This window comes from Triturus cristatus, chromosome 7, assembly GCF_964204655.1.
Source record: "Triturus cristatus chromosome 7, aTriCri1.1, whole genome shotgun sequence".
Lineage (NCBI taxonomy): Eukaryota > Metazoa > Chordata > Amphibia > Caudata > Salamandridae > Triturus > Triturus cristatus.
The window spans coordinates 1,181,196,301-1,181,220,736 of record NC_140590.1 but is presented as its reverse complement, the minus strand read 5'-3'; the positions used below and the strand labels follow the sequence as shown (position 1 = coordinate 1,181,220,736).

At 46.4% G+C, this 24,436-nt stretch overlaps 1 protein-coding gene across 1 annotated transcript in view; it reads left to right on the top strand.

Annotated features, from left to right (window-relative positions):
- The window catches only part of LOC146811399 (dynein regulatory complex subunit 11-like), a 293,100-nt gene that overhangs the window by 190,176 nt on the left and 78,488 nt on the right, over positions 1 to 24,436 (top strand). Inside the window, exon 13 of the mRNA XM_085618510.1 lies at positions 15,319 to 15,401. Coding sequence (XP_085474636.1) covers positions 15,319 to 15,401 — 83 coding nt within the window. The remainder of the gene's footprint in view (positions 1 to 15,318; positions 15,402 to 24,436) is intronic.

Genomic DNA, 24,436 nt, shown 5'->3' with positions numbered 1-24,436 from the left:
TGAGCCACTCCCTGACCTCCTATCCTACAGCCCAAAAGATGGGTCAGTAGATGGTGTGATTTTTTCAGACACCCTCTCTGCCCAACAGCAGACTGACTGCAAGCAAGTCTTGCAACAATATGCTAGCCTCTTTTCCCTGACCCCTGGTCTGACAAGCTGGTGTACCGATGATGTGGACACTGGTGACAGTGCACCTGTCAAGAACAAAATCTATCGACAGTCAGATCAAGTCAAGGAAAGCATCAAAGCTGAGGTCAGCAAGATGCTGGAGTTAGGGGTCATTGAGCCTTCAGAGAGCCCCTGGGCTAGCCCAGTGGTTCTGGTCCCCAAACCTCATCAACAGGGTGAAAAGAGAGAGATGAGGTTCTGTGTGGACTATTGTTGTAAATTAAGGCAGAATGTGATTAAGCATTTACTGAAAACATTAATGCTTCCCCTTTTGATCATGTTTTCTTCGTTATGTTGACCGAAGTCCGGACTCCATTTTGTATTGGCATGCTGCCATGTGTTCACCACGAGGAGAGTCCGACCTCTGTGTTAGTTGCTCTTGTAATCTGCCTAGCAACAGTTTATAAATAGCTCTCTCTTGTCCGTCTGGCGCATGCCCAGACTTGACCACATCTGTTATAATTAGCTTTGCTTGACCATGTCCTTTCGCGGGCTCAAGGAGTGTGTTGGCTCCGCCCATGTATTGATTCAGTATCGAGAATGACCATAAATGGTAATGTTCTTCGGCCTCATGTTGTATCCACCCACTTATGAGCCCCTCTGTTGTGTATAAAAGGGGACTGTGTACGAATGTTCCTTGTGCTACTCCATGCAATACTGAAGAGTGTTGTGTGGATTGTAGGACCACCCTTAAGGGTTAATAAACGTTGTTTTGTACTTTGCAGTTTCCGTGCCAACTTCCTTATAGATTCCGTTACAGGAGAGCGAACCCTTGTGTCTTGCGGGCCTAGCTGGGGCCTGTAGTCATCAATTGGCGCCCGTCACGTGGGGCTCATCGGCGACTCGGATGCTCGAAGGACTGGTCGCGACGAAGGTGAGGAGTTTGGCCGGGGACGTGATCACTGCCAGCGGCGTCTTAGCCCTGGCATCCCGAGGTTTTTCTTCCTTCCCTTCCGAGCTGACCGTCTGGGTGGCGCCGGTCATCGACTGAGACCTCTTCTGTCGGTCCTGCCGTGAGAGCCGTTTGGGCGATTGTGGAGCTTGGCAGTTGGAACCTGGACTCTTGATTGGTAAGAACCGTTGTACGGTACTTGCTCCGAGTTTTGAAGCCTGGGTTGGCTATTTGAGTTTTGATTGATGATGACTAGTCATATTTTGAATTTGTCTTTGTGAAAATATATGCGTTGCAACACATATAGGCAGGTAATGTGGAGAAATTTCTCCAGGAGCTGTGTAAACTTTGAACGGCGCAACGATTAAGTGCCATTTTTCCTTATAATATTGCATATTTTGCACTATTTCTGAGCATGCCTGCTTTCAGCGCACTCCGTAAGTGGTGCTGCTGTTTTGGTAACCGGTTGAACCTCGAGGAATCTGCTCCAGCTCCCCCAGAGGGGACTCCTAATAGGGATATGTATGTGAAGCATGGTCTTTCTTCCATAATGTACAGCACGCTATGGAGGAAATACACGAGGAAGGATCCTGAGTTGCGATGGCCTTTGTATGGATCGTTTGATATACGTAAGATTGAGTATGTGGAACAGTGTATGTGTAAGCGACGTGCTCGTCAGGATATGTTTGAGTGTGTGCGATTATGGGTGAAGCAAGTGCGTGAGCGAGAGAAACGTGAGAAAGCGCTGTTTGATAAAGAGCAACGGAAGAATGACCATGTGCGAGCGCAGGAAGCGAAGCGTCGGGAGGACAAAGAGCATACGGACAGACAAGAGAAAGAGCATAGGCTACAGGTCTCGGGTCAATATGTTGTTCGCCAGCCGCTTTATCCTGTCCTTAATAATCCTGATGATGATTTTTATTTACTAGATCGCTCTCCGCCCCCTTATGTTGGCGCATCTGCTCCGCGGCCGCAAGATTCTGGCCCGGCTCCGGGCTCCTGAGGCGGCTCGGCGGCTGTTCGCTTTACGGGACGAGGTGCTGGCCCTTAGAGAGAAAGCACGCCAACAAACGGAGGAGGGGAAGCAGTTGGATTCGTCTGCAGCAGGGGGCCACCCATCCGCCTCCCAGTCAGATAAGGATGACATAGTGCATGCTAAACCAATGCGAGAGGCGGCGCCTTTGTATGTTCCTCCTAAGGGAGCAGGGACTAGCTCGGATATTAACTCCGCCGATGCAAGGGGATATTTTGTATATAACTGGGTTTACACTCCATGGCATAGGGCCGATGTTATGGCACTAAAGAATGCGTTGCCTGACCCCCGCAAGAATCCAGCGGCCTTCTATGAAGAAGTCGAGGGGGCCTTGAATTCTTGCATTATGACCTTAGCGGATATAGACCTGTTCTTTGGCCTCATCCTACCGCCGGATACGTGGCGCTCTGTCCGAAAGGTAGATGATGCGGTTGCCTTCAAGGCCCGGTGGTCCGACCTTGAGGATGAGGATAGGGAACGGAAGCCTGCACAGAAACCACCCCAGAATATTTTAGATCTCCCTGCGGCTATTGTGGCTAAGTTGAAGACGATTATCCCCCCTAAAAAGATTGACTGGAATATGTTAACTGCATGTAAGCAGAAAGTTGACGAGTCAGTTGCGGACTTCTTTACGCGCTTTGAGGAGACGTTTCATGATTTTAGTGGCCAGTCGCTTACTGACGACACGGGCCGCCACCTTTTCGCGGACAAATATGTGGCTAATCTGCTACCGGCAGTTGCGGCCCGGTTAAAAGCGAGCGAGAGTTCCTGGTCCTCCGCGACGCCGACGGCCCTTCTGACTATCGCTCAGTATTATGAGCGTCAGGAGCACGAGGCGCAGGGCCAGGAGGAGAAGAAATCGAAAGATCTCAAAACCAAGGTGATGTTAGCACAAGTATATGGCCCGCCCCGACGGGGTAATAATAATAGAGGAAGGGGCGGATCTTATGGTCCCCCTTCGGGCCGATCTGATTTGAATAGGAACCAGTGTGCGTACTGCAAGCAGTTGGGCCATTGGGCCAGGGATTGCCCAGCGTTGCGTGCTTCGCGTCAGGGGCATACTCCGGGTGGCCCGAGAGGTAGAGGGGGCTTCTCGAACTTTAGAGGGAATTCTAACGATAATGTCCGTTTCGATACTGCCGGGCGGCACCGAGATGGCTCAAATGTTTTTGATCGCCAGCACCAGTATCATGTATCGGACATCGATCAATCGGGATATCATGATTCTCAGCATGCATAGGAATGCGTTGGATGGGGGTCCGAATCAGTTGAGGTGCCGGTCGATCAGACGGGTCCTTATGTATCGGCTGAGGTTTTAGGTTCTACTGATCAGTTCCTAGTGGATACAGGAGCGACACGTAGTGCATTGTCTAGGTACTTGGTTCCGGGGGCTCCCCCATCCGGCTCAATAGTTACATCGGTAGGGTTTGACGGTACACTCTCCCGAAGCCCTCTTTCACAGCCCCTTGCATTTAAAGTTGATTGTTTTTCTGCGCCCTGTCCGTTTCTGCTTGCTCCATATACACCGGATAACATTATGGGCCTTGATATGTTAAAGTACTTTAGGGCTACAATCCGCTGCTCCCCTGAGGGTGTGAGGGTGATCTTGAATGACAACTACCCCCGGTCTGGGAGGATGTGTACGATATCAGAGGATGCATTGTTGGCTACCCTCCCCCGAGCTTTATGGGCGACTTCGGACACAGATGTGGGACAAATGGTGATTCCTCCGGTCCACATTAGTGTCCAGGAGGGGGCGGTGCTACCACGCCTCCCGCAGTATCGTATTTCCCAGGAGGGCGAGGAGGCTCTCATACAGATTGTGCAAGACTTGATAGCAGTAGGGGTGGTGGAAGAAGTTCCCTATAATATCTGTAACAGTCCGATTCTCCCAATTTTGAAAAAGGACACGGATGCAAAGGTCTATCGGTTCATAATTGATTTGAGGGAGGTAAACAAGATCGTGATACCTCAGTACCCGGTGGTTTCCGATATCACGACGTTGCTTACCTTGGTCCCGCCTACGGCGACCATGTTCTCAGTGATTGATTTGAAAAATGCCTTCTTTTCTATTCCCATTCACCCTGATAGCCGATTTCTTTTTGGGTTCACATTAAACAATAGATCTTATCGTTTTTGTAGAATTCCCCAAGGCTATACAGAAAGCCCTAGTATTTACAGTCAGGCTTTGAAACGACAGTTGGATTCCTTTGTTCTACTCGAGGGGGTCGCCCTCATTCAATATGTCGACGACATCTTGTTGGCGGCTAACACCCTGGAGTTGTGTGAAAAGAGCACGTTATCCCTCCTTTCCTTTTTAGCCTCCCACAATCATAAAGTATCTAGGAAGAAATTGCAATTCTGTAGACCAAAGGTGACTTATTTAGGTCACCTTTTGTCTAAGGAGGGGCGTGCACTCACACCAGATCGTATCCAAGTAATTTTGGACACACCGAGACCATCCACGCAGAAGGATGTGCGTGCATTTTTGGGTCTTGTTTCTTTTTGTAGACAGTGGATATTGGGGTTTTCACACATAGCTAAGCCATTACTAGCTCTTTTGACAAAAGACACGCCCATTCCGATCCCCTGGTCAGATGAGTGTGATGCTGCGTTTCAGCAATTGAGACAGGCCCTTTGTTCAGCACCAGTGTTAGGGACCCCTGATTATGCAAAACCCTTTTCGTTGTATGTGCATGAGAAAGATGGATGTGCATTGTCAGTCTTAGTACAGATGCACGGCGACAAGCAGCGCCCTTGTGCATACTTTTCGGCTGTGCTTGATCCTGTCGCCCGAGCATTACCAGGGTGTTTTCGCTCGGTAGCGGCGACAGCTGTGTCAATACGCCAAAGTGAAGGAATTGTGTTGTCCCATAAATTGTTGGTGTTAGTTCCCCATGCTGTGGATGCCCTGCTTAATCAAACAAAGACGCAGCATTTGACCAGTGCCCGTTTAACGGGATATGAGCTGACGCTTTTGGCTCCTCATATTACGTTAAAGAGGTGCGTGACATTAAACCCGGCCACATTGTTGCCATACCCCGAGACCCAGCCTGAGGCGCAGAAAGCGCATGATTGTATTCTTGTGACTGAGGAACAAACAAAGGGTCGTATTGATCTCCAGGATACGCCCTTTTCAGAGGTAGATGGAGAGTTGTGGGTAGACGGATCATGCCTGAAGCTACCAGATGGTACGACTTCAGCAGCGTATGCAATTACCACATTACACACGATAGTGGAGACAGCACGCATACCACAGAAATCAGCTCAAGCAGCGGAACTGATAGCCTTAACACGAGCATGTGAGCTCAGTACAGGATTGTGTGTGAATGTTTACACAGATAGCCGCTATGCCTTCGGAGTAGCGCACGATTTCGGCCTACTCTGGAAGGAGAGAGGGTTCTTAACGTCACATGGGGTACAGATAATGCATGGGGAGTTAGTCCACAATCTCTTAACCGCATTGACATACCCGAAGAAAATTGCCATTGTTAAGTGTAGTGCCCATAGGAAAGTAGTTGATAAAGTTGGAGAAGGGAATGCGTTAGCAGACCGAGTAGCACGGGAGACTGCGATGCAGCCCGGCGCTACTGCCATGTATGTAGTAAAGTCACAGGTGGAAAGATGGCGTGATGCGAAGGAGGAAGTGCGAGAAATGCAAAGGACCGCTTCTGATAGAGAGCGGGAGCAATGGGCTAGCGAGGGAGAGTTGGATGATGAGGGCTGTTGGAGAAATAAGCAGATGGATAGATGGAAGTTACCCACGGCTTTCGTACAACCTATGGTTCAAATGGCACATGGGCTAGCACATGTTGGAGCTTCCGCAATTGTGAAATTGCTTACCCAAGTCTGGGAGCATCCAGAGATTGCTAGCACAGCAAAGAGGGTGGTGCAGACCTGTATGATTTGTCTGAAGTATAACCCAGGGAAAGGCACTCGAACTCCAGCAGGAGGATTTGCGACGCCCACTGCACCCTTTGAGGTTCTGCAGATGGACTACATCCAGCTTGAGCGCTGTAACAATTTGAAGTATGTTCTAGTAGTGGTTTGCGCCTTCAGCAAATGGGTTGAGGCGTACCCTACGAAAGACAATACTGCAATGACCACGGCGAAGCTGCTGCTAAAAGAGTTTTTCCCTCGATACGGCGTCTGTAGACTTCTGTGGAGTGATAATGGCCCTCACTTTGTAGCGGATGTTATAAAGTATGTCTTGAAGGGTCTAGGCATCACTCAGAAGTTTCATGCCGTGTTCCACCCTCAGTCTGCAGGACTAGTCGAGAAGTATAATGGTACACTGAAGCTTAAGATCGCCAAAATCCAAGCTTCAACATCTTTGACTTGGCCAGACGCCCTGCCACTGGCGTTATTGTCAATTAGGTCGGTGCCACACTCTCGAACTGGCCTTACGCCATATGAAATCGTATTTGGACGCCCAATGAATATTTGGGGTCCACCAAGGCCTAAGGCTGTGTATGATGTACCTTGTGTAATGATGAGCGATTATCTGGCACAGTTAACGGATAATTTGGTTTCTATTCATCAACAGGTCCGAGAGGCGCTCCCTGATCGGTCTACCGGTGAAGGACATGGTCTCCGGCCTGGAGATCATGTTATGGTGAAGGTTTTCGACAGAACGAACAGTTTGGAGCCGAGATGGGTAGGACCTGAACAAGTCCTCCTTGCAACGAGGACGGCAGTGCGAGTCTCGAACAGGAAGAATTGGATCCATTCCTTGCACTGCCGAAAGGTACCGCCCGGATTGGTGGAGTCTGCCGTGCTGACCGATCAACGAGAAATCCTAGCAGCAGAGACAGGCCGTGCTGCGAAGCCGAATGACACTGAGGAGCTCTTTCCGGACCACACGACGTCTGGAGGAAGGCGATATCATCTTCGACCAAGGAAGTAAGGTTTCCAGTGCCGGGACATACTGTCAGAACGGCCCTTGGGTTAGTGAAACGGAGAGCCGATGAGGCAAGGGGGGGGGATCAGCCCTGCATTAGTGTAGTGACACCCGTCTTGGCCCGCTGGTGAAGAAATCAACCGCTGCCCAAGGGGAAGAGTTCTGACAGACTTTTTAGTTTCAGGAAGATATCAGGGTATTGTTTCTTTTGACATGGAGAAGAAGAAAATCCTTTGTGCGTTGGGGTTCATGCTAACAGTAGCTATTGTTGGGATAACCACATGGTTTGTGGAGGAGGCAACTCCTGCTCGAAAGACACTTGTGTTGACGACTCCAGTGCCTGCGGAGCACTACTTTTATACATTACCATATCAAGAGTTGAAGCATCGACAGTCCTATTTGAATAACACTTTCATTCAGATGCTGCATCACACCCACGTTGCTACGAACGCTACGAACTGTTGGATATGTGGGATGATGCCAGCCCATCAGAAGAAAGGAGGAACGCCATTCATACCACTTCCTTTCTCTCATAATGGCTCTTGTAGAGCATGGTACACTTTGCTGTTTGCCACTCGGAAACCGACAGTGGGACGATTGCTTTTTAGACTTAACAGAGAATGCCATCAAGACAAGAATGGGTATCCACAAGCGAATGGGACAATTTGGGAATGGGAAGAGTACCGACCGGACAATGAATCCATCCCCTATATCTTCACGAACACAAGAGACACTGTGGGGAAGGACAAATTCGTAATCCAAGTAGCACAAGCTCAAGCGGATTTGTGTGTCCAGAGTGTGGGTTTTATCCCTGTTGGTGTCAGTGATTGTATAACTGTACTGAACATCGACGGGCTGAACAACAGTACCTTCCTAGCGTCCCATAATACCTATTTTGTATGTGGAAATAAAGGTTATTACCGTTTGCCGGCAGGGTGGTCTGGGGTATGCTATGTATCATTCCTATTACCTCCTGTATTCTTAGCACCTGCGTCATATCATAAGGATTTGAAACTGTTGAATAATGTGACTGTAAATAGATATAAACGTACTCTATCAATTGATGATGTGGATCAGACCGATACCAGCTTGCAACAGTATATTGATTTTAACTTAGGACTGTTCTTCTTTGTTGGAGCTGCTTTGAACAGTAGGAAGATCCGAAGATTGACAAGAGTGGTAGAAGCTGTGACAAATCAGACTGCTGCCGCTCTTGGGAATCTTACGGAAGAATTACAAATAACTGGGATTGTTGCATTGCAGAATCGTATGGTACTAGATGTAATGTTAGCTGATCGAGGGGGAGCCTGTAAAATTATTGGAAGTAGCTGCTGTGTGTTCATCCCTGATCATACGCCATCCGTTTATAACGCCATTAACAAGCTGCATAAAATAGCAGCTGAAATCCACACAGAAAACGGCACTTGGTCCTTTTCTGGATGGTTTTGGGCGTTGGTTACTGCCTGGGGATGGAAGGTCTTAACTGGTCTCTGCATTATTATAGCAGTTCTGTTCCTTTTCTGTATGTGTATTCAATGTGGACCATTGTGCTGTTCCGTATGCATTTCATTCTGCATTCCAGATAAGAAAGCTATTGCCGATGTTGCTCGACAGAAGGGTCTAGCTAAAGAGGTTAAGGGAATGATGATAATTGATATATATGATGATTATTCTTGGAAACCGGATGTCTTCAGTAAATGCTGAAAGGGTCGTCTGTTGTAAATTAAGGCAGAATGTGATTAAGCATTTACTGAAAACATTAATGCTTCCCCTTTTGATCATGTTTTCTTCGTTATGTTGACCGAAGTCCGGACTCCATTTTGTATTGGCATGCTGCCATGTGTTCACCACGAGGAGAGTCCGACCTCTGTGTTAGTTGCTCTTGTAATCTGCCTAGCAACAGTTTATAAATAGCTCTCTCTTGTCCGTCTGGCGCATGCCCAGACTTGACCACATCTGTTATAATTAGCTTTGCTTGACCATGTCCTTTCGCGGGCTCAAGGAGTGTGTTGGCTCCGCCCATGTATTGATTCAGTATCGAGAATGACCATAAATGGTAATGTTCTTCGGCCTCATGTTGTATCCACCCACTTATGAGCCCCTCTGTTGTGTATAAAAGGGGACTGTGTACGAATGTTCCTTGTGCTACTCCATGCAATACTGAAGAGTGTTGTGTGGATTGTAGGACCACCCTTAAGGGTTAATAAACGTTGTTTTGTACTTTGCAGTTTCCGTGCCAACTTCCTTATAGATTCCGTTACAGGAGAGCGAACCCTTGTGTCTTGCGGGCCTAGCTGGGGCCTGTAGTCATCACTATAGAGGGCTCAACTCTGTCACCAAGACAGATGCTCACCCTATCCCAAGAGCAGATGAACTGATAGACAAATTGGGGGCTGCCAAATTTCTCAGTACCTTTGACTTAACTGCAGGGTACTGGCAGATTGGCATGGCCCCAGGAGCAAAAGAAAAGACAGCATTCTCCACCCCTGATGGGCATTACCAGTTTACTGTGATGCCCTTTGGGTTAAAGAATGCCCCTGCCACCTTCCAGAGGTTGGTGAACCATGTCCTGGCTGGGTTGGAGTCCTTTAGTGCAGCTTATCTTGATGATATTGCTGTCTTTAGCTCCACCTGGCAGGATCACCTGATCCACCTTGGGAAGGTTTTAGAGGCTCTGCAGAGTGCAGGTCTCACTATCAAGGCGTCCAAATGCCAGATAGGGCAGGGCACTGTGGTGTACTTGGGCCACCTTGTAGGTGGAGGCCAGGTACAGCCCTTACAACCCAAAATCCAGGCCATCATGGACTGGATAGCTCCAACAACCCAGACCCAAGTCAGGGCATTCCTTGGCTTGACTGGGTACTACAGGAGGTTTGTGAAGGGGTATGGGTCCATTGTGACCCCCCTCACAGAACTCACCTCCAAGAAAATGCCCAAGAAAGTTAACTGGACAGTTAGTTGTCAAAAGGCTTTTGACACCCTAAAAGAAGCAATGTGCTCAGCACCAATTCTAAAAGCTCCAGATTATGCCAAGCAGTTCATAGTGCAGACTGATGCCTCTGAGCTAGGGATAGGAGCGGTCCTATCCCAGACCAATGATGAAGGCCAAGACCAACCTGTTGCTTTTATAAGCAGAAGACTACTCCCTAGAGAGCAGCGTTGGAGTGCCATTGAGAGGGAGGCCTTTGCTGTGGTTTGGTCCCTGAAGAAGCTGAGGCCATACTTGTTTGGCACTCACTTCCTAGTTCAAACTGACCACAGACCTCTCAGATGGCTAATGCAGATGAAAGGGGAAAATCCAAAACTACTGAGGTGGTCCATATCCCTACAGGGAATGGACTTTGAAGTGGAACACAGACCAGGGACTGCCCATGCCAATGCAGATGGACTTTCCAGGTTCTTCCACTTAGACAATGAAGACTCCATAGGACAAGGTTAGTCTCATCACCTTTCGTTTGGGGGGGGGTTGTGTGAGAAAGTGCCATCTTTCTTGCATAGTATGCCCCCACTTTTTGCTAAATTGCTGAATGAACTTCGATTGAGTGTACCCTGGGTTCCTGCCAATCAGGTGCCCAGGGCCTATGTTCCTTCCTTAAACCACACAAACTCCAAATTGGCAAACCCTAGCCACATGTCAGCCCCTAGTAAATGGTACCCTAGGTACCCAGGGCCTTGTGGCCAGGGAAGGCCTCTAAGGGCTGCAGCACTCATTGTGCCACCCTCAGAGGCCCTGTACCCTTACACACACACTGCCCTTGCAGGCTGAGTGTCTGGGTGCAGGACAAAACAAAGAGTCGACATGGCACACATCACTGTGTACCATGCCCATCACCTACACTGCCAAGGCATATGTCAGCCACCCCTCTAGCTGGGTGCATTACGCCTATGGTGTGGGCACAGGAGCAGGAGCCCTGTGCCCCTACAGTACCCGAGTCCATTCCTGGGCACTGTAAGTGCAGTGCTGTCATTTAAGAGTACATGGTGCTGAGAGCTTGTCAAACACGAGCTCCACAGCACCATATTGGCACCACTGAAGCCTGGGAAGTTTGGTATCAAACTTCTCAGCACATTGAACCCACACTGATGCCAGTGTAGGATTTAATGTACTAAGCACCCCAGAGGGCATCTTAGAGATGCCCCCTTACAGCTAACTTACAATCCACGTCTGCTCTGAGGCTGCCCAGGCTGCCACACAGCAGACACGTTGCTGGACCCCTGGGTGGGAGAGCCCCTGCTCTCCCGGGCCTGCAACAATGCACATCCTAGGTGAGGTGAGAAATCTCCTCCCCCAGGATGAGCAAAGGGAAGCTTCAAAGGCAGGCCGCCATTTGGAGTTTCCCCAGGCCACTGCAACCCCCCACTCTGGCGGGAAGCTGGGCCGGAAACCCCATACAAGGACAGGGGATGTGCCAGCCTGCCCACCCCACCCCTCAGGTGGGGGAGGCGAGGTGAAGCACATCTCCGGGCTCTCGCCATCTTGAAGATGGGAGGCCCTACCCTATCAGGATTAGGCTACTGCCCCCCTCCCACAGGAGAGAGGCAGGATAGGGGGTGTACCCACCCCAGGACAAGGACCCATTGGTCCCTGGCCTTCACCTACCTGTAACGCCCCTAAATCTAGTATTTAGGGGCACCCTGAACCTTCCCTCCTTAGATTCCAGATAGAAAACTACAAGAAGAGCAAGAAGAGCAAGGACCTGCCCTGCAGCTGCTAAAAAGAGAAGAAGACACCAACTGCTTTGGCCCCAGCCCTACCGCCCTGTCGACTCTCGAACCTGCACCAGCGCTGCATCTCTCGTGGCCAGCAACCTCACCAACCCCGGAGGACCTGGCTACCTTTTAGCTCTAAGCCCCTGGGACTCCCACGAGTAGAGGCTCTACTCAAGAAACCTATTTGCTATCCCTGGCACCAGCCCGGGACCGCGGACCCAACACACTCTGCACCAGCCAAGCCTGGCCAGTGCCGGAGTGGACAAAGACCCTGAGGACGACCCCACGGCGACTGTGACCCAGAGTCCGGCACCCAAGGACCCCCCTCGACATCCCGGAAGAAGCCTGCAGCCTCAGAACCAAGTGCCACCCCAGCCGCGATCAACCAGAGGGTAAGATTCCCGACGTCAAAAGGCACCCCTGCACCCGGCGCCCTGCGGCCCCCTGTGCCCAATCCCGGGGTACCCACCTAACCTACAACTACCCAACTTACCTCTCGAAGTGGTGGTGGCACCTGAAACATCCTCGTCCCCGAGCCTGCAGCCTTTTTCCAAACCGGAACATTCCCATTGATTTCCATTGAGCGCCCGAAGGCTCAAAAGCACCCTGCACCCAGCTGCCCGAGTGGCCCTGGCAGTGCCCTCTCTACACTAACCTACTTCCCCACTTGCCCTGAGTAAGTGACCAGGAGCCCAGCTCCCACAGCCGCGTGGCTTGCCAGACAGCAGCCACCAACCAAGGCCCCCCTATCCCTCATAGGATAACATTGGGCCTAACTCTCTCTGCACCCGGCCGTCCTGAAACCGCTGAAGGTGAACCAACTGTACCTACCTGACACTGGGGGACCCCTGAGTCCATGCCCGGAATTTCAACTCTGCCAGTCGAGTACTTACCCTTAAACCGCTAACTTCATTTTCCTCATAGGGTAACATTGACTGGCTTTTTCTTCAAAAATCTTCTAAGTGTGAACTTTTCAAAACTGCAAAAATTCACCAAAAATCAGCCAAGTGACAAAAACGAATTTACTCACCTGCTCCTAGGTGAGCTCCCAGTGCTGGATCTTGGTGCCCAGCCCTGACCCTGAAAAGTGTTCACAACTATACTTACCTCTAACTCATTTTTCTCCCATAGGAAACCATTGTCTGCTTTTCTGTGAAATTTCTTCTAAGTGTCTATTTTTGCAAATTTGAAATATTCTTTTAAAATCGTACCATTTCTGAAAACGAAATTACTTACCTGCTTTTGATAAGGACCCCAGTCCTGGGTCTAGGCACCCAGTCCTGGATTACTAAAGTAACGATAAAGTACTCTACCTGCAATGTGAATTTCTTGCCATAGAGATCCATTGAATGTTTTCTTTGAAATATTTTCTAAGTGCTAACTTTTGAAATAGCTAAATATTATTTAAAAATCATTACAGTTATTAAGTCGACTTTCATCACTTGATTCTGAATACTGACCCAAGGCTGGTTCTAGGAGCCAGACCTGGAATTCCAAAAGTAATCTGAAAAGTAATTTATTACAAATAACCTGAATTTACCATTGAGCTCAATGCATTGTTATGTTTAGGAAATAGGATTGTTTATTGCAACCAACTGTGACTGTTTACACAAATTTATTGCTTAAGACAAAAGTATTTATATTCAGCCTCTCATTCTGAGAAAGTATATTTTTACCCCCTTTGTGGTTCTAAAAATAAAACAAGCATATATTTTATATATATAAACCATTGGCCTAGAGTTCAGTTATTGAGTGTGTGAAACCATTTGCTGACTGAGTGTGTACAATAAATGCTTTGCACTGTCCTCTGGTACTGCCTTACTGCTCGACCAAGCTACCACTTTTGAGAGTAAGGTCATACCTAACTTTGACCTCTATCAGCCTCTGGGGGACTGTGGACTCTGTACACCCTGTACCTATTAGGGAACAGTATATACAGAGCCACTTTCTCACACCTAGTGAGCACGGGACTCACGTCTGGGCATACCCGTCCCACGTAGGGTGGCAAATGCAAAAAGAACAGTTGATGGACAGAATGCTCAACAATGTCAAACACTCACCTGGGCCTAACCCATCTTTTTATTGCTCACCACGCCATTGCAGTTTGGTACTAGCCGTATGTAAATCAGTCTTGACACTGCTTCCTCATGGAAAGAGTCAAGCCCGTACTGCCAGGCCATGTCATCTCTGGACTAGAAACAAGCATCCTGGGACCGGTTTCGGGCTATCAGCCAGGATAGCTTAAATACAGTGGCATGGCGAGCACGGGGGTCGGAGGACCTGGCCTGGCAGCAAAAAAATGTGGATTAGGGCCTTTAGGCCCAGATCTCTGAGTGGTGGTGAGTGTTTGACATTGTTCAGCATTCCATCCTTCAATTGTTTTTTGTTGTTTTTACATGCATTAGTGTGAGTAGAGGCATAGTTTAAGTGGGGGTATTTTACATTTCTGGCTACTTCCTTGTTCTAGACACTACAGTGCTTTATTTATTGGTTAGGTCATTTTAACACTTTGCCACTGACTCACTTTCCCCATTTTGCATTGGTTCCTTAATACCATCCCCATTAGTCCCTTATGTTAATTTCCTTTGATTGTGTTGACTCCTTTAATCCAGTTGGCATGAAATCCTCCCCATTTCGCATTGACTCTGGCTGCAAAATTAATTTAGTTGGGACTTTGCTTTGAGAAAATAAGGAGCCAGTAGCAAAGGATTTTCCTTTCGTCTTGGGTTCTTGTGTCCTCCAATACCACCTTTCTTTCCACCCCAAAGATTTTAAGACAATGGCAACTCTAAATGTCCATATGTATGCTGGTACATTCTATACTTTGTCTCAACAGATTTTTGCTAGGTGACTTTATTGGCATGGCCAGATTTAACCCTGAAAGACCCGTCTCTACCCTCCTTCTTCCCTTTCAGGCTAGTGCGATGATTTCTGGTGCCCACCCAGAAGTGATATTTTAAACCCTAATCCCTGAAAAAGAGTTGATATTTGATGACCCTATGGGGTATCAGGTGGTCCCTAGCAGTAACACTGTTATCATCTGCCTGGAGTCCTCTCATTATAGAAACAGTTTCACTGCCCCAATCCACTGCATCTGAAGTTAACCCTTGCCTCCTACTGCAGTACTTGGATGTCCCACGGTTTCAAGTGATCATAGTGACTTTACGTTTGCATGCTTATTCTTGTACCATGCTCTAGCCTCGTGCCCTGACCCCATGTCTGTTTGCTGCAGCTTTGTAGACATGTAAGGAATGCTTGCCTTCAGGCTTATGCAACAGAATTCCATATGCTCTTCAAAAGTCACACTACCTCGTGAGGCACACAGCACCCCATGGGTTTTTGCTGTGTAGTGTTATGGGGCATAATTTAAAATCCAGCAATGGTAAAAGGTTCTTTATACTTTGATCAAAATGGGATTTCTGCCATCGCAGGCTCTCAGATATAGTTATATGCGTAAATGCCATTTCCTGGTCTTCTTTGAGAAATAATACTTCAGGCTCTATCATATTTTTTTATTTATGGTCTGACTCCTTCTTGGGTAGATTTAGTTGCAATGTATTCACCCCATGGTTCTTCATTTTTTTTTTTTTTTTTTTTTAACACGTCTCTTCTCAGCACACTGGATTCCCTGTACGAGGAGCTGGTACTTCAAGGAATTTTAAAGCCTGCCCAGGAGGTGAAACTTACAGATTTTGTAGGTGAGTTCAGGTCATTCTGGCATGATTGAGGAATATTGTGTATTCCTCTAAATGTTTGAAGATAAGTGAAATGCATACTTGTTCATGAATTCTTCTTAGTGATGTGTCGAGGGTGTCCATGCTCTAGGACACGTGGTTACTGATCCAGCGATAATTTCACGGTAATTTCTCAATGCAAAACCTCATTTACATCTAATTTACCGCTGTAAAGGTACTGGACCCTTGTCACTGTATATTACCTTCAGAAGACTGTACATAAACATGAAAAATCAAAAATCAATAACATTTAAGCCAATAAAGAGAGTTGTGAGTATTTTTAGAGGGTTTTATTTTCTAGTTAAAAGTTAAAGTTCTCTGACCCTTTATTCATTTAGTCAAATATCAATCAGGTTACAGAATTGAAAATAGGAAAAATAGAATTAATACAAACATATTATAGGTTGCATACATGAGGGAAAATCCCCTAATTCTATGTCAGTCAGAACACTTTAAAGAGTTTCAGGCAAAATATAATTCAAGAGTGAGTTTGCAAGGCTAATCAATAATTAATAATTGGCAAAAAATCTCCCATAAAGAGAAATAAATGCATAAGACAAATATATCCTTTCAAAACTAGTTAGTTAGTCAAAGCTTAGAGTTTTTGCATTTAAATCTAAACCTTTTCTCCCTGGTCTGTTCATCTGCGTCTGTGTGTTTCACGGAGAATGACAGCCTGCTCTTTACAAGACCACAGAGGAATGTGATCTGCCTTGCCAAACATATGACCTGCAAAAAGCTAGCACGCCCCCTAAAGCTTCTAAAGCTAACATACCTCCAAAGAGGTCATTATTTATACTCTAATTCTTGGCTGACTACACTAATGATGTTGCAGTTTCAGAAAAAACTCGCACTGTGATTGGTTATCATAGATGACATGAGGGTCTCACCATCCTGTTCTCATTGCAAAACCGGTTTTAACAAAGGAAGCGTTAATGCTTGATACAATCACATATTTCACCATCAATAATTATACAAATATGCAACATTAAGGCAGAAAAATGTATCAGTCAATTTCTTCCTTCCTTTACCATCGCACGCAGGAAGGATATTTTCAACAAACACTGGTACATTGGCACAATAGCAAGAATTTACAGTTCACTGTGGCCTTGACCCATGTGTCTTCACTTGAGGCACTTGGCAGTATGTAGCCGGTTCTGCGCATGCGTTTCTCATTCAACACAATTCTCAGCCATGCTGGATTCCCAGGCAGCCATTTTATGGTAGGCCAAAAACAAAACAAACACAAAAAAGTATCAAGTCATGAAATAAAATCCATTATATTTACCTCCCCCATACTAATACCTTGTATTATTTATTACCTATCAAAAGCTATTAATTTAAAGCAGCTTTTCTATTATTTGTGCACAACATGCAAAAACGTGCAATGTACAACATAGCATAACATGCACCAGTGCAAATTTTCAAAGCGCAAGCAGGTAATACATATTTATAGCAACATGCTCTAATGTTTTAGATAGCTTTTCATGCAAAATGCGTTTTGCCCCGTGTATAGTGTTAGTGCATGGTTAATTAACACACATTATAAGAAGATGTGTTAGGAGACTTTGGCTTTGTTGCATATTTAGACAATGCGTATTCAGTTCATAAGACAGAAACAGGGAGTGTAGATTACAAGGAAAGGAGCTGGGAAGAGAGAAACACATTCGATGATTATCTTCAAAGCTAAAGAGGCCACTGAAATCACGAGTTTTCTCTACACTGCAAAAACACAGCAATCACGTGTTTTCTCTACAATGCAAAACACATGTTAATTCGGCACAAACATTTCAGACTGAAAGCATTTACCAGGCCTCATTGCATGTCTTTCACTTTGAATGCACCAAAAGTGCCACTTTTAATAAGCATTTGACTAGGCCTCATTTCATGTTTCATGTGCCATGTGTTTTTCACTTTCACCAAAATCTGCGTGTCATTTTAAATGCAGTCTGTCTGAAACACAAAAATAAAGCAATGCCTGAATCCAGGTGAAATCTGAGCTACATCATTACTCCTAAACAAAACTTTGGGGGAAATAATATGCCATAATCCAAACCACCACCATTATCACCACCATCATGCTATTACAACTACTACCCCTATCACCACCACTGTTACCACTCTTTTCACTACCACTACCTTTGCTATCACCATAAAATCCATCTCTACTACTGCCATCACCACAGCTATCACTTCTAGCATTGTCATCATCATGACTCCTCCACCATGACAACCACTATCACATTACTATCACAGCATCACCACTGATAACCCTATCACCAACATGAACACTTCTACCATTATCAGTAAAACCTTACTGCCACGACTGTCAAAACCACAACCGCCATCACATCCTTATCACCACGATTACTATCATCATCAACACTACTACTGCCATGAACACCACTACTTGCACTATCAAGACATCAATCACCACCATCATCTTGACTATGACCTGTGTTACAACCACTACTACTTCACCTATTATTCCCACCAACTTCACAGAATAATCACTACTATTACTGGGTTCAAGGGATGGCACAGGGCTTAAGCAGCAGGGCAGGCTCTGAAGGTTCAAGGCAGGCTTCAAGCAGTAGAGCTGTCCTTCCAGGTGCATCAAAGTAGTTTTCTGAAGTTTACATCAGCAGGCAGTCCTCGGAGAGTCCTTCTGCAGGTCCAGAAAGTGAACTAAAGTGGGGTTCTGAGGGTCCTATGTATATACCTAATGCTTTCTTTGAAGTGGGAGAAGTTTCCCTGGAAGTGCTTGAAGTTACCTGCATTCCCTGCCCATGCTCCAGACTGGCTGCCTAAACAATGAAGTGGTGCCAAGTCCTTTGTGTAAAGGTAGGTGACAGCCTATTAATTTGCAAGGAGGGATGTGCCCAGCTCCGCCCCCATCCTGACAGTGATGGTGCATCCAGGCACACCTATTTCCTCTATTGTGTGACTGTCTGAAAGGAATAAACAAAGTCCAACTACACACATTTATGTGACCCCAGAACAGGCTGCAGGTACAAAACAGCTAGGGCAGGAAGATGCCAACTTTCTAAACAGTTTGTCCAGTAAAAGTGCCTACAAGGGGTTTTATTTCGATATATTGAAACAATGTTTAACAATATCACTTAGGAGTGCCCGAAGTAGTGACCTTAAACATATGGATTATGTAAATCAATTTCTAAAATCAAGAGTGAATAAATAAAAAAATGAGTAAATAGTGGGTGTATTCTTTTTTTGTAGAAGTTTATAATCCAATGAATTAACTTAAAGAGTAGAAAACAGTATTCACATATACAGAAATGACAGAGATTGACAACCTTTAAAATGAAAAATATATACTAGTCATTTGTGTAAATTACTCATTTGTGATGCCTATTTACAAAAATAAGTTTTCTTTAACATTAAGTAAAACATTTCAGTACAGCGATATTATCTCATTGATGAAAATGGGTATGCTGGTCTACGTTTTGGTCTTGTCGTGTGATACATCTAAAAGACCATCTTCAGGACAGAAAGATTTTTATATAGAATGAGGACCCTTTAGAAAATAGATCAGTTTTGGACTTTAAAGTAATTAGTCCAAAGTAGGTGGTGAAATCTAAAGAAACTTTGTGCCACCAATTTACCGTAAGTTATCGACATAACTTGAAAGGGCAGCTGTTTGATTCACTCTGCCGGGACACTGAACTAAGACGGCGCTTTGCATATACAACAACGCCACAGTAAAAACACCCAATTTTGACGGCAATACTACATTTTGGAGACAATTCCCTTACGGTTTCAAGCTATGCCAATAAATCACGGCAAATTGGTGGCACAAATTTTCTTTAGATTTCAACACCCACTTTGGACTCATTATTTTAAAGTCCGAAACTTTAGCACCATCACCACTCAATCTGTCCCTACTATGACCTTGACTACTGCCTTCACCACTATCTCCACTATTATCACCAGTACAACTACCACTATCTCCATTACCAGCACCATCACGAGTGCCATCATCACCTCCAATATTATAAATAGCACCATCATATTTTCACCATCACCAGTACAATCATCAACATAACATCAACATTTCTGCTAGTATCACTAGCGTGTTTATCACAACTGCCAGCACCACCATCATCAGGGTTGTAGCTTCAGGGGGGATGTTTGGGGTGTTATCCCCCCCCCCCCCCCAAAAAATGTATTTTCAGATGAATAATTGGGTACAGGTGCTTTCAGTCGGGTATGGTGAGGTGTCCGTCGGATTTCACCTGTGAATTTTTCATAAACACACACATCTGTTTTGAAGGCCATTAAAGTTTTTATTTGACAAATCATTATGTTTCTCTCATTTATTACTCCTTTTAATCCGTATTCACCTCCCTTTCCACTGCCTCTTAAGCCCCTCTCATGCACCCTGCTTGTCGTATAACGTATTTTAACATTATATGCCAGCGTGATTGTCAGGAAATCTGATACTCACACCCCCCTAATCTTACTGACCAAGCTACGCTCCTGACCATCATCTTCAATAGTATCAGTTCGTTCATCAGTAATAAAACATTTATCAACACTTCTGCTACCACCACCATGAACCAATCTATCAATTATTTGTAAAGCGCACTACTCACCCGTGAGGGTCTCAAGGCGCTGGGGGGGGGGGGGGGGGGATTGCTGTTACTGCTCGAACAGCCAAGTCTTGAGAAGTCTCTTGAAGGTCAGCAGGTCCTGGGTCTGCCTCAGGTGGATAGGGAGGGTGTTCCATGTCTTGGTGGCGAGGTGGGAGAATGACCTGCCACCGGTGGTCGATCTGTGGATGCGTGGAACGGTGGCAAGGGCGGAGTCAGCGGAGCGAAGCTGGCGGTTCGGGGTGTACAAGGTGAGTTGTTTGTTGAGGTATGCTGGTCCGGCGTTGTGGAGTGCTTTGTGAGCGTGGGTGAGGAGCTTGAAGGTGATCCTCTTGTTGACGGGGAGCCAGTGCAGGTCACTCAGGTGGGCTGTGATGTGACTGTGGCGGGGGATGTCGAGGATGAGGCGTGCAGAGGCGTTCTGTATGTCTTGTAGTCTTTTCTGGAGTTTGGCCGTGGTTCCTGCGTAGAGGGCATTGCCGTAGTCCAGTCTGCTGCTGACGAGGGCCTGGGTGACCGTCCTCCTAGTTTCAGTGGGGATCCATCTGTAGATCTTGCGAAGCATGCCGAGGGTGTTGAAGCAGGAGGAGGAGACGGCGTTGACTTGCTGGGTCACTGATAGCAATGAGTCTAGGATGAACCCCAGGTTGCGTGCGTGGTTGGTGGGTGCCGGTGCAGCACTACTGTCAACACCGTTACCTTACTACCACTACTTTACAGCCACTACTTTCATCGCCTCTACTAACACTATCACCGCCATCACCACTACTGCCAATATGATGAAAATCACCTTCACAACTATCGCCTTTATCACTTTCACCACCATCACTCCATCACCATTAACTCCACTGTCACAAACACTATCTTCATCCATTACATCCACTATTAACACTACCAAAATTCATAACCTACTACCACCTTCATCATCATGTCCACTATTACTACCACTGCGACTCCCACTTCAACAGTACTCCCACCACTAGTACTAACATCATCACCAACATCATCACCACCACTATCACTGTCACACTACTACCACTGTCATCACCATTACTAGCACCACCATCACCTACACCTTAACAGGTCCACTACTATCACCACTAAAATTCTATTAAAAGCTTCAAGACCACCTTCTAATTCTCTCAACATCTCTATCATTCCTACCTCAAGCACCATCACAGTCACCATAACTACCTTACTACCTTCATCACATCTTCCACCATGGCTACTTCCTACATCCACATCACCACTATGAATAATATCTCTACTATTACCACAATTTCTCTACTACCATTAACAACATCACCACCATCATCTTTCTCTCACTTCACTACTGCTATGACCACCATCATGTATTACCACCACCACCTCAGTCAACACTACTGTCAACTCCATCACGACTACCATCACTTTCACCACTCTTGTCAGCAACATCAGCACCGTTATCACACCATTGCCACAATTATTACTACAGTCTCTACCAACATCCTCATTAATACTATCAGTAGCATTACCTCTACTACCACCATCATCACTCTCAGCAAAACCACGACTACTCTCACCACAGCCACTACAACTACCGAAACCACTAGTACCATCACCACCACTACCAGCAGCACTACTACCAAGCACCATCATCTCACCACCACACTGCCACCACCATTGCCACGCTACTATTCACTACCTCCATCATCACTACTACCACTATTGCCTCCAGCATCATTACTGTTATTATCTGCACCATCACTATCCTCTAACCCCACCATCGCCGCTGCTGCCATCAGCAACTTCTTCCCAACCTGTACTATCTTTGACTTTCACAACCATTACTACCACTGTTACCATTATCATCCCCACTACTCTACCACTACCATCACACTCAACACTGCTATTGTCTTATCAATAATACTGTCACCTCCATCAACACCTCTAGCACTATCATAATCCCCACTACTGACCACACCTCCACCACTGCCAACATCACCTTTACTAACATGACCAACACTACCAGCATCAATGCCACTTTCACCACCAACACTACTAACACTATAATCACTACTATCACCATATCCATCACCATCAACACAAGTATCATCATGACTACTATTTCCTTCACCATTGCCCCTACAACCACCATCAACACCACTGTCTACACCTTCACCACCACTACCTCCATTACAACTATCAGCACAATAACCACCACTCTCATTATTACCAATATAACACTACAGTATTATTTCCACCTTTGGCATAGCTACCATTTTCCCCATCCCCACTACTGATACTATCACTACCCACACCACTGCTGCCATCATCTCCATAACTACTTCCTCTGTCACCACCTTCGTCACTGTCACCACCACCAATATCACCATAACGTCTGCTACTTTTACCACTAGCAGTACAACCAATATCAACCGCATCAGCACCACTACCACACCATCAACATCACTGCTACCGTCTGATCTGTTCCGGAGGTATTGGACCTGAGTGGGAGGTGGTGGCCTCGTCCCGTGCACGGCCTCCAGCGACCCAGGGAAAATTCAAGCAACAGTTGTCTACTTTGGCTGATTCCGTCTTCCTGGACCTTGTGTGCAGTGCGGACCCTGGGGCAACACTGGGAAAGACGTCCCTCCATGATGCGGACTGTGTTGGTACTCAGAGACTTCCACCCCACCTGTGTGCGTCGCTTCCCGGTCGTTTTTGGACACTCCTTTACCTTGTAACATTGGACATGGCGCTGGGTCGAGGGGTATGCATGGGCAGATTTGCAAAGAGTGGTCAAGGATAAGGCTGATCCTTCAGGGGTGGTCATCTAGTAGACGGGCGGGCTCAGGGGTTGCGTGCTCTCTTGGCATAGCTATTAGTATAATTGGTGCATAATGCTCCCCATCTTTCTTTGACATGGTCGATTTTGTGCTGCTTACTGTTTGCCTTGGGGAAAACTTACCGTGCGGGAGGGAGAAGCCGGGGGCATGTTTTGAAGGCCCTCCTCCAGTCTATTAATACTCTCTCTACCCCCCCCGTCTGGTGGGGTTCTTTTCTTACTCCCTTTTCTCTGTTCTTCTATATTTCGGGTCTGGTTCTAGGGCGACAGGCACACTGCTGGGGGGGGGCCGTACTCATCTGCAGAGGTGCAGGGTGGGGGGTTGGGGAAGGGGATTCTTTAGTCTTTCTCCTTTTTTTCCATGGCCTCCTTTTTCTTCTCTGATTCTTCTTTGTTTTTCTTTCCTGGGATCAGCGTGGTACAACTCCTTTGTTGTGAATCACTGCTTTTTCATGTGTGCCACAATTTCCGGGGTGTTTTCTGGGCTTTAGGGCATGGGACTGCAGGCGCAACTGGTCATGATACTTCTCTACATCCTGCACTTCCTGTTTTAGCGCCATTGACTCGATAGATTGCCGTTTATTGTTTACGTTTGTTATTCTGCCTGCCATTTTTCGCTGCTGGGAAATTGTTTGGCACCTGATCCTTTTGTCTTCCCCTATTATAAAATGAAAGCCTTCTTAATCCTGGTGTCCTACTTGTGCCATTCACTGGCCGAGAATATATTAGCATGGAGATTCTGCTCCCCGAGGTTCTGCCTGTGTCAACATTGGTTCTCTGTTACTTTGACTGCTTAGCGGCCGGCCCCGGGGGGTTGTAGGCCCATACTTGTTATTGGTTGAAATGCTAATAAAGGTTTTTCAAAAAAAAAAAAAAAAAAAAAAACATCACTGCTACCACCATCGTAAGTACCACTATCATCACCATTATCTCCTGCATCTCACCACCACTACAGCTCATAATAGCACCACCTTCACAAGTGCTACCATTATCACCACTTCATCACTATACCTGCTGTCAAAACCACTGCCACATCACTACCACCATTCCCACCTACACTACTACAAACATCACAACTACTGCCATCGCAACTACTGCCACGCTAGCCACTATAACCACTACACCTACCACCATTACTATCACCACTATCTCCAACACACCTCCATAACCACTATCACTACCATTACATTTACTATCATTACTGTTACCACTATTGCCACCATCACCACTGTCAACATCTTCACTACTACCACTGCCATCATTACTATATTTTGCCATATCAGCACCACCACTACCACTACCACTACCAACTACCAACATATTCACCACTATTAACATGACAATTATCCCCACTATCGTGCTCACCATCACACTATTACCAATACTATCAACACCATCACAACTACTGCCTTTATCACCACTACTTTCATCATCACTAGCAGCAACACAAGTACTACCACATCACCACAAGTACCAACAGTATTACTACCACCATCATCACTGCCAACACTATATCATCCCCACCACTAATGTGATCACCTCCTTCAACATTTCTGCCTCTA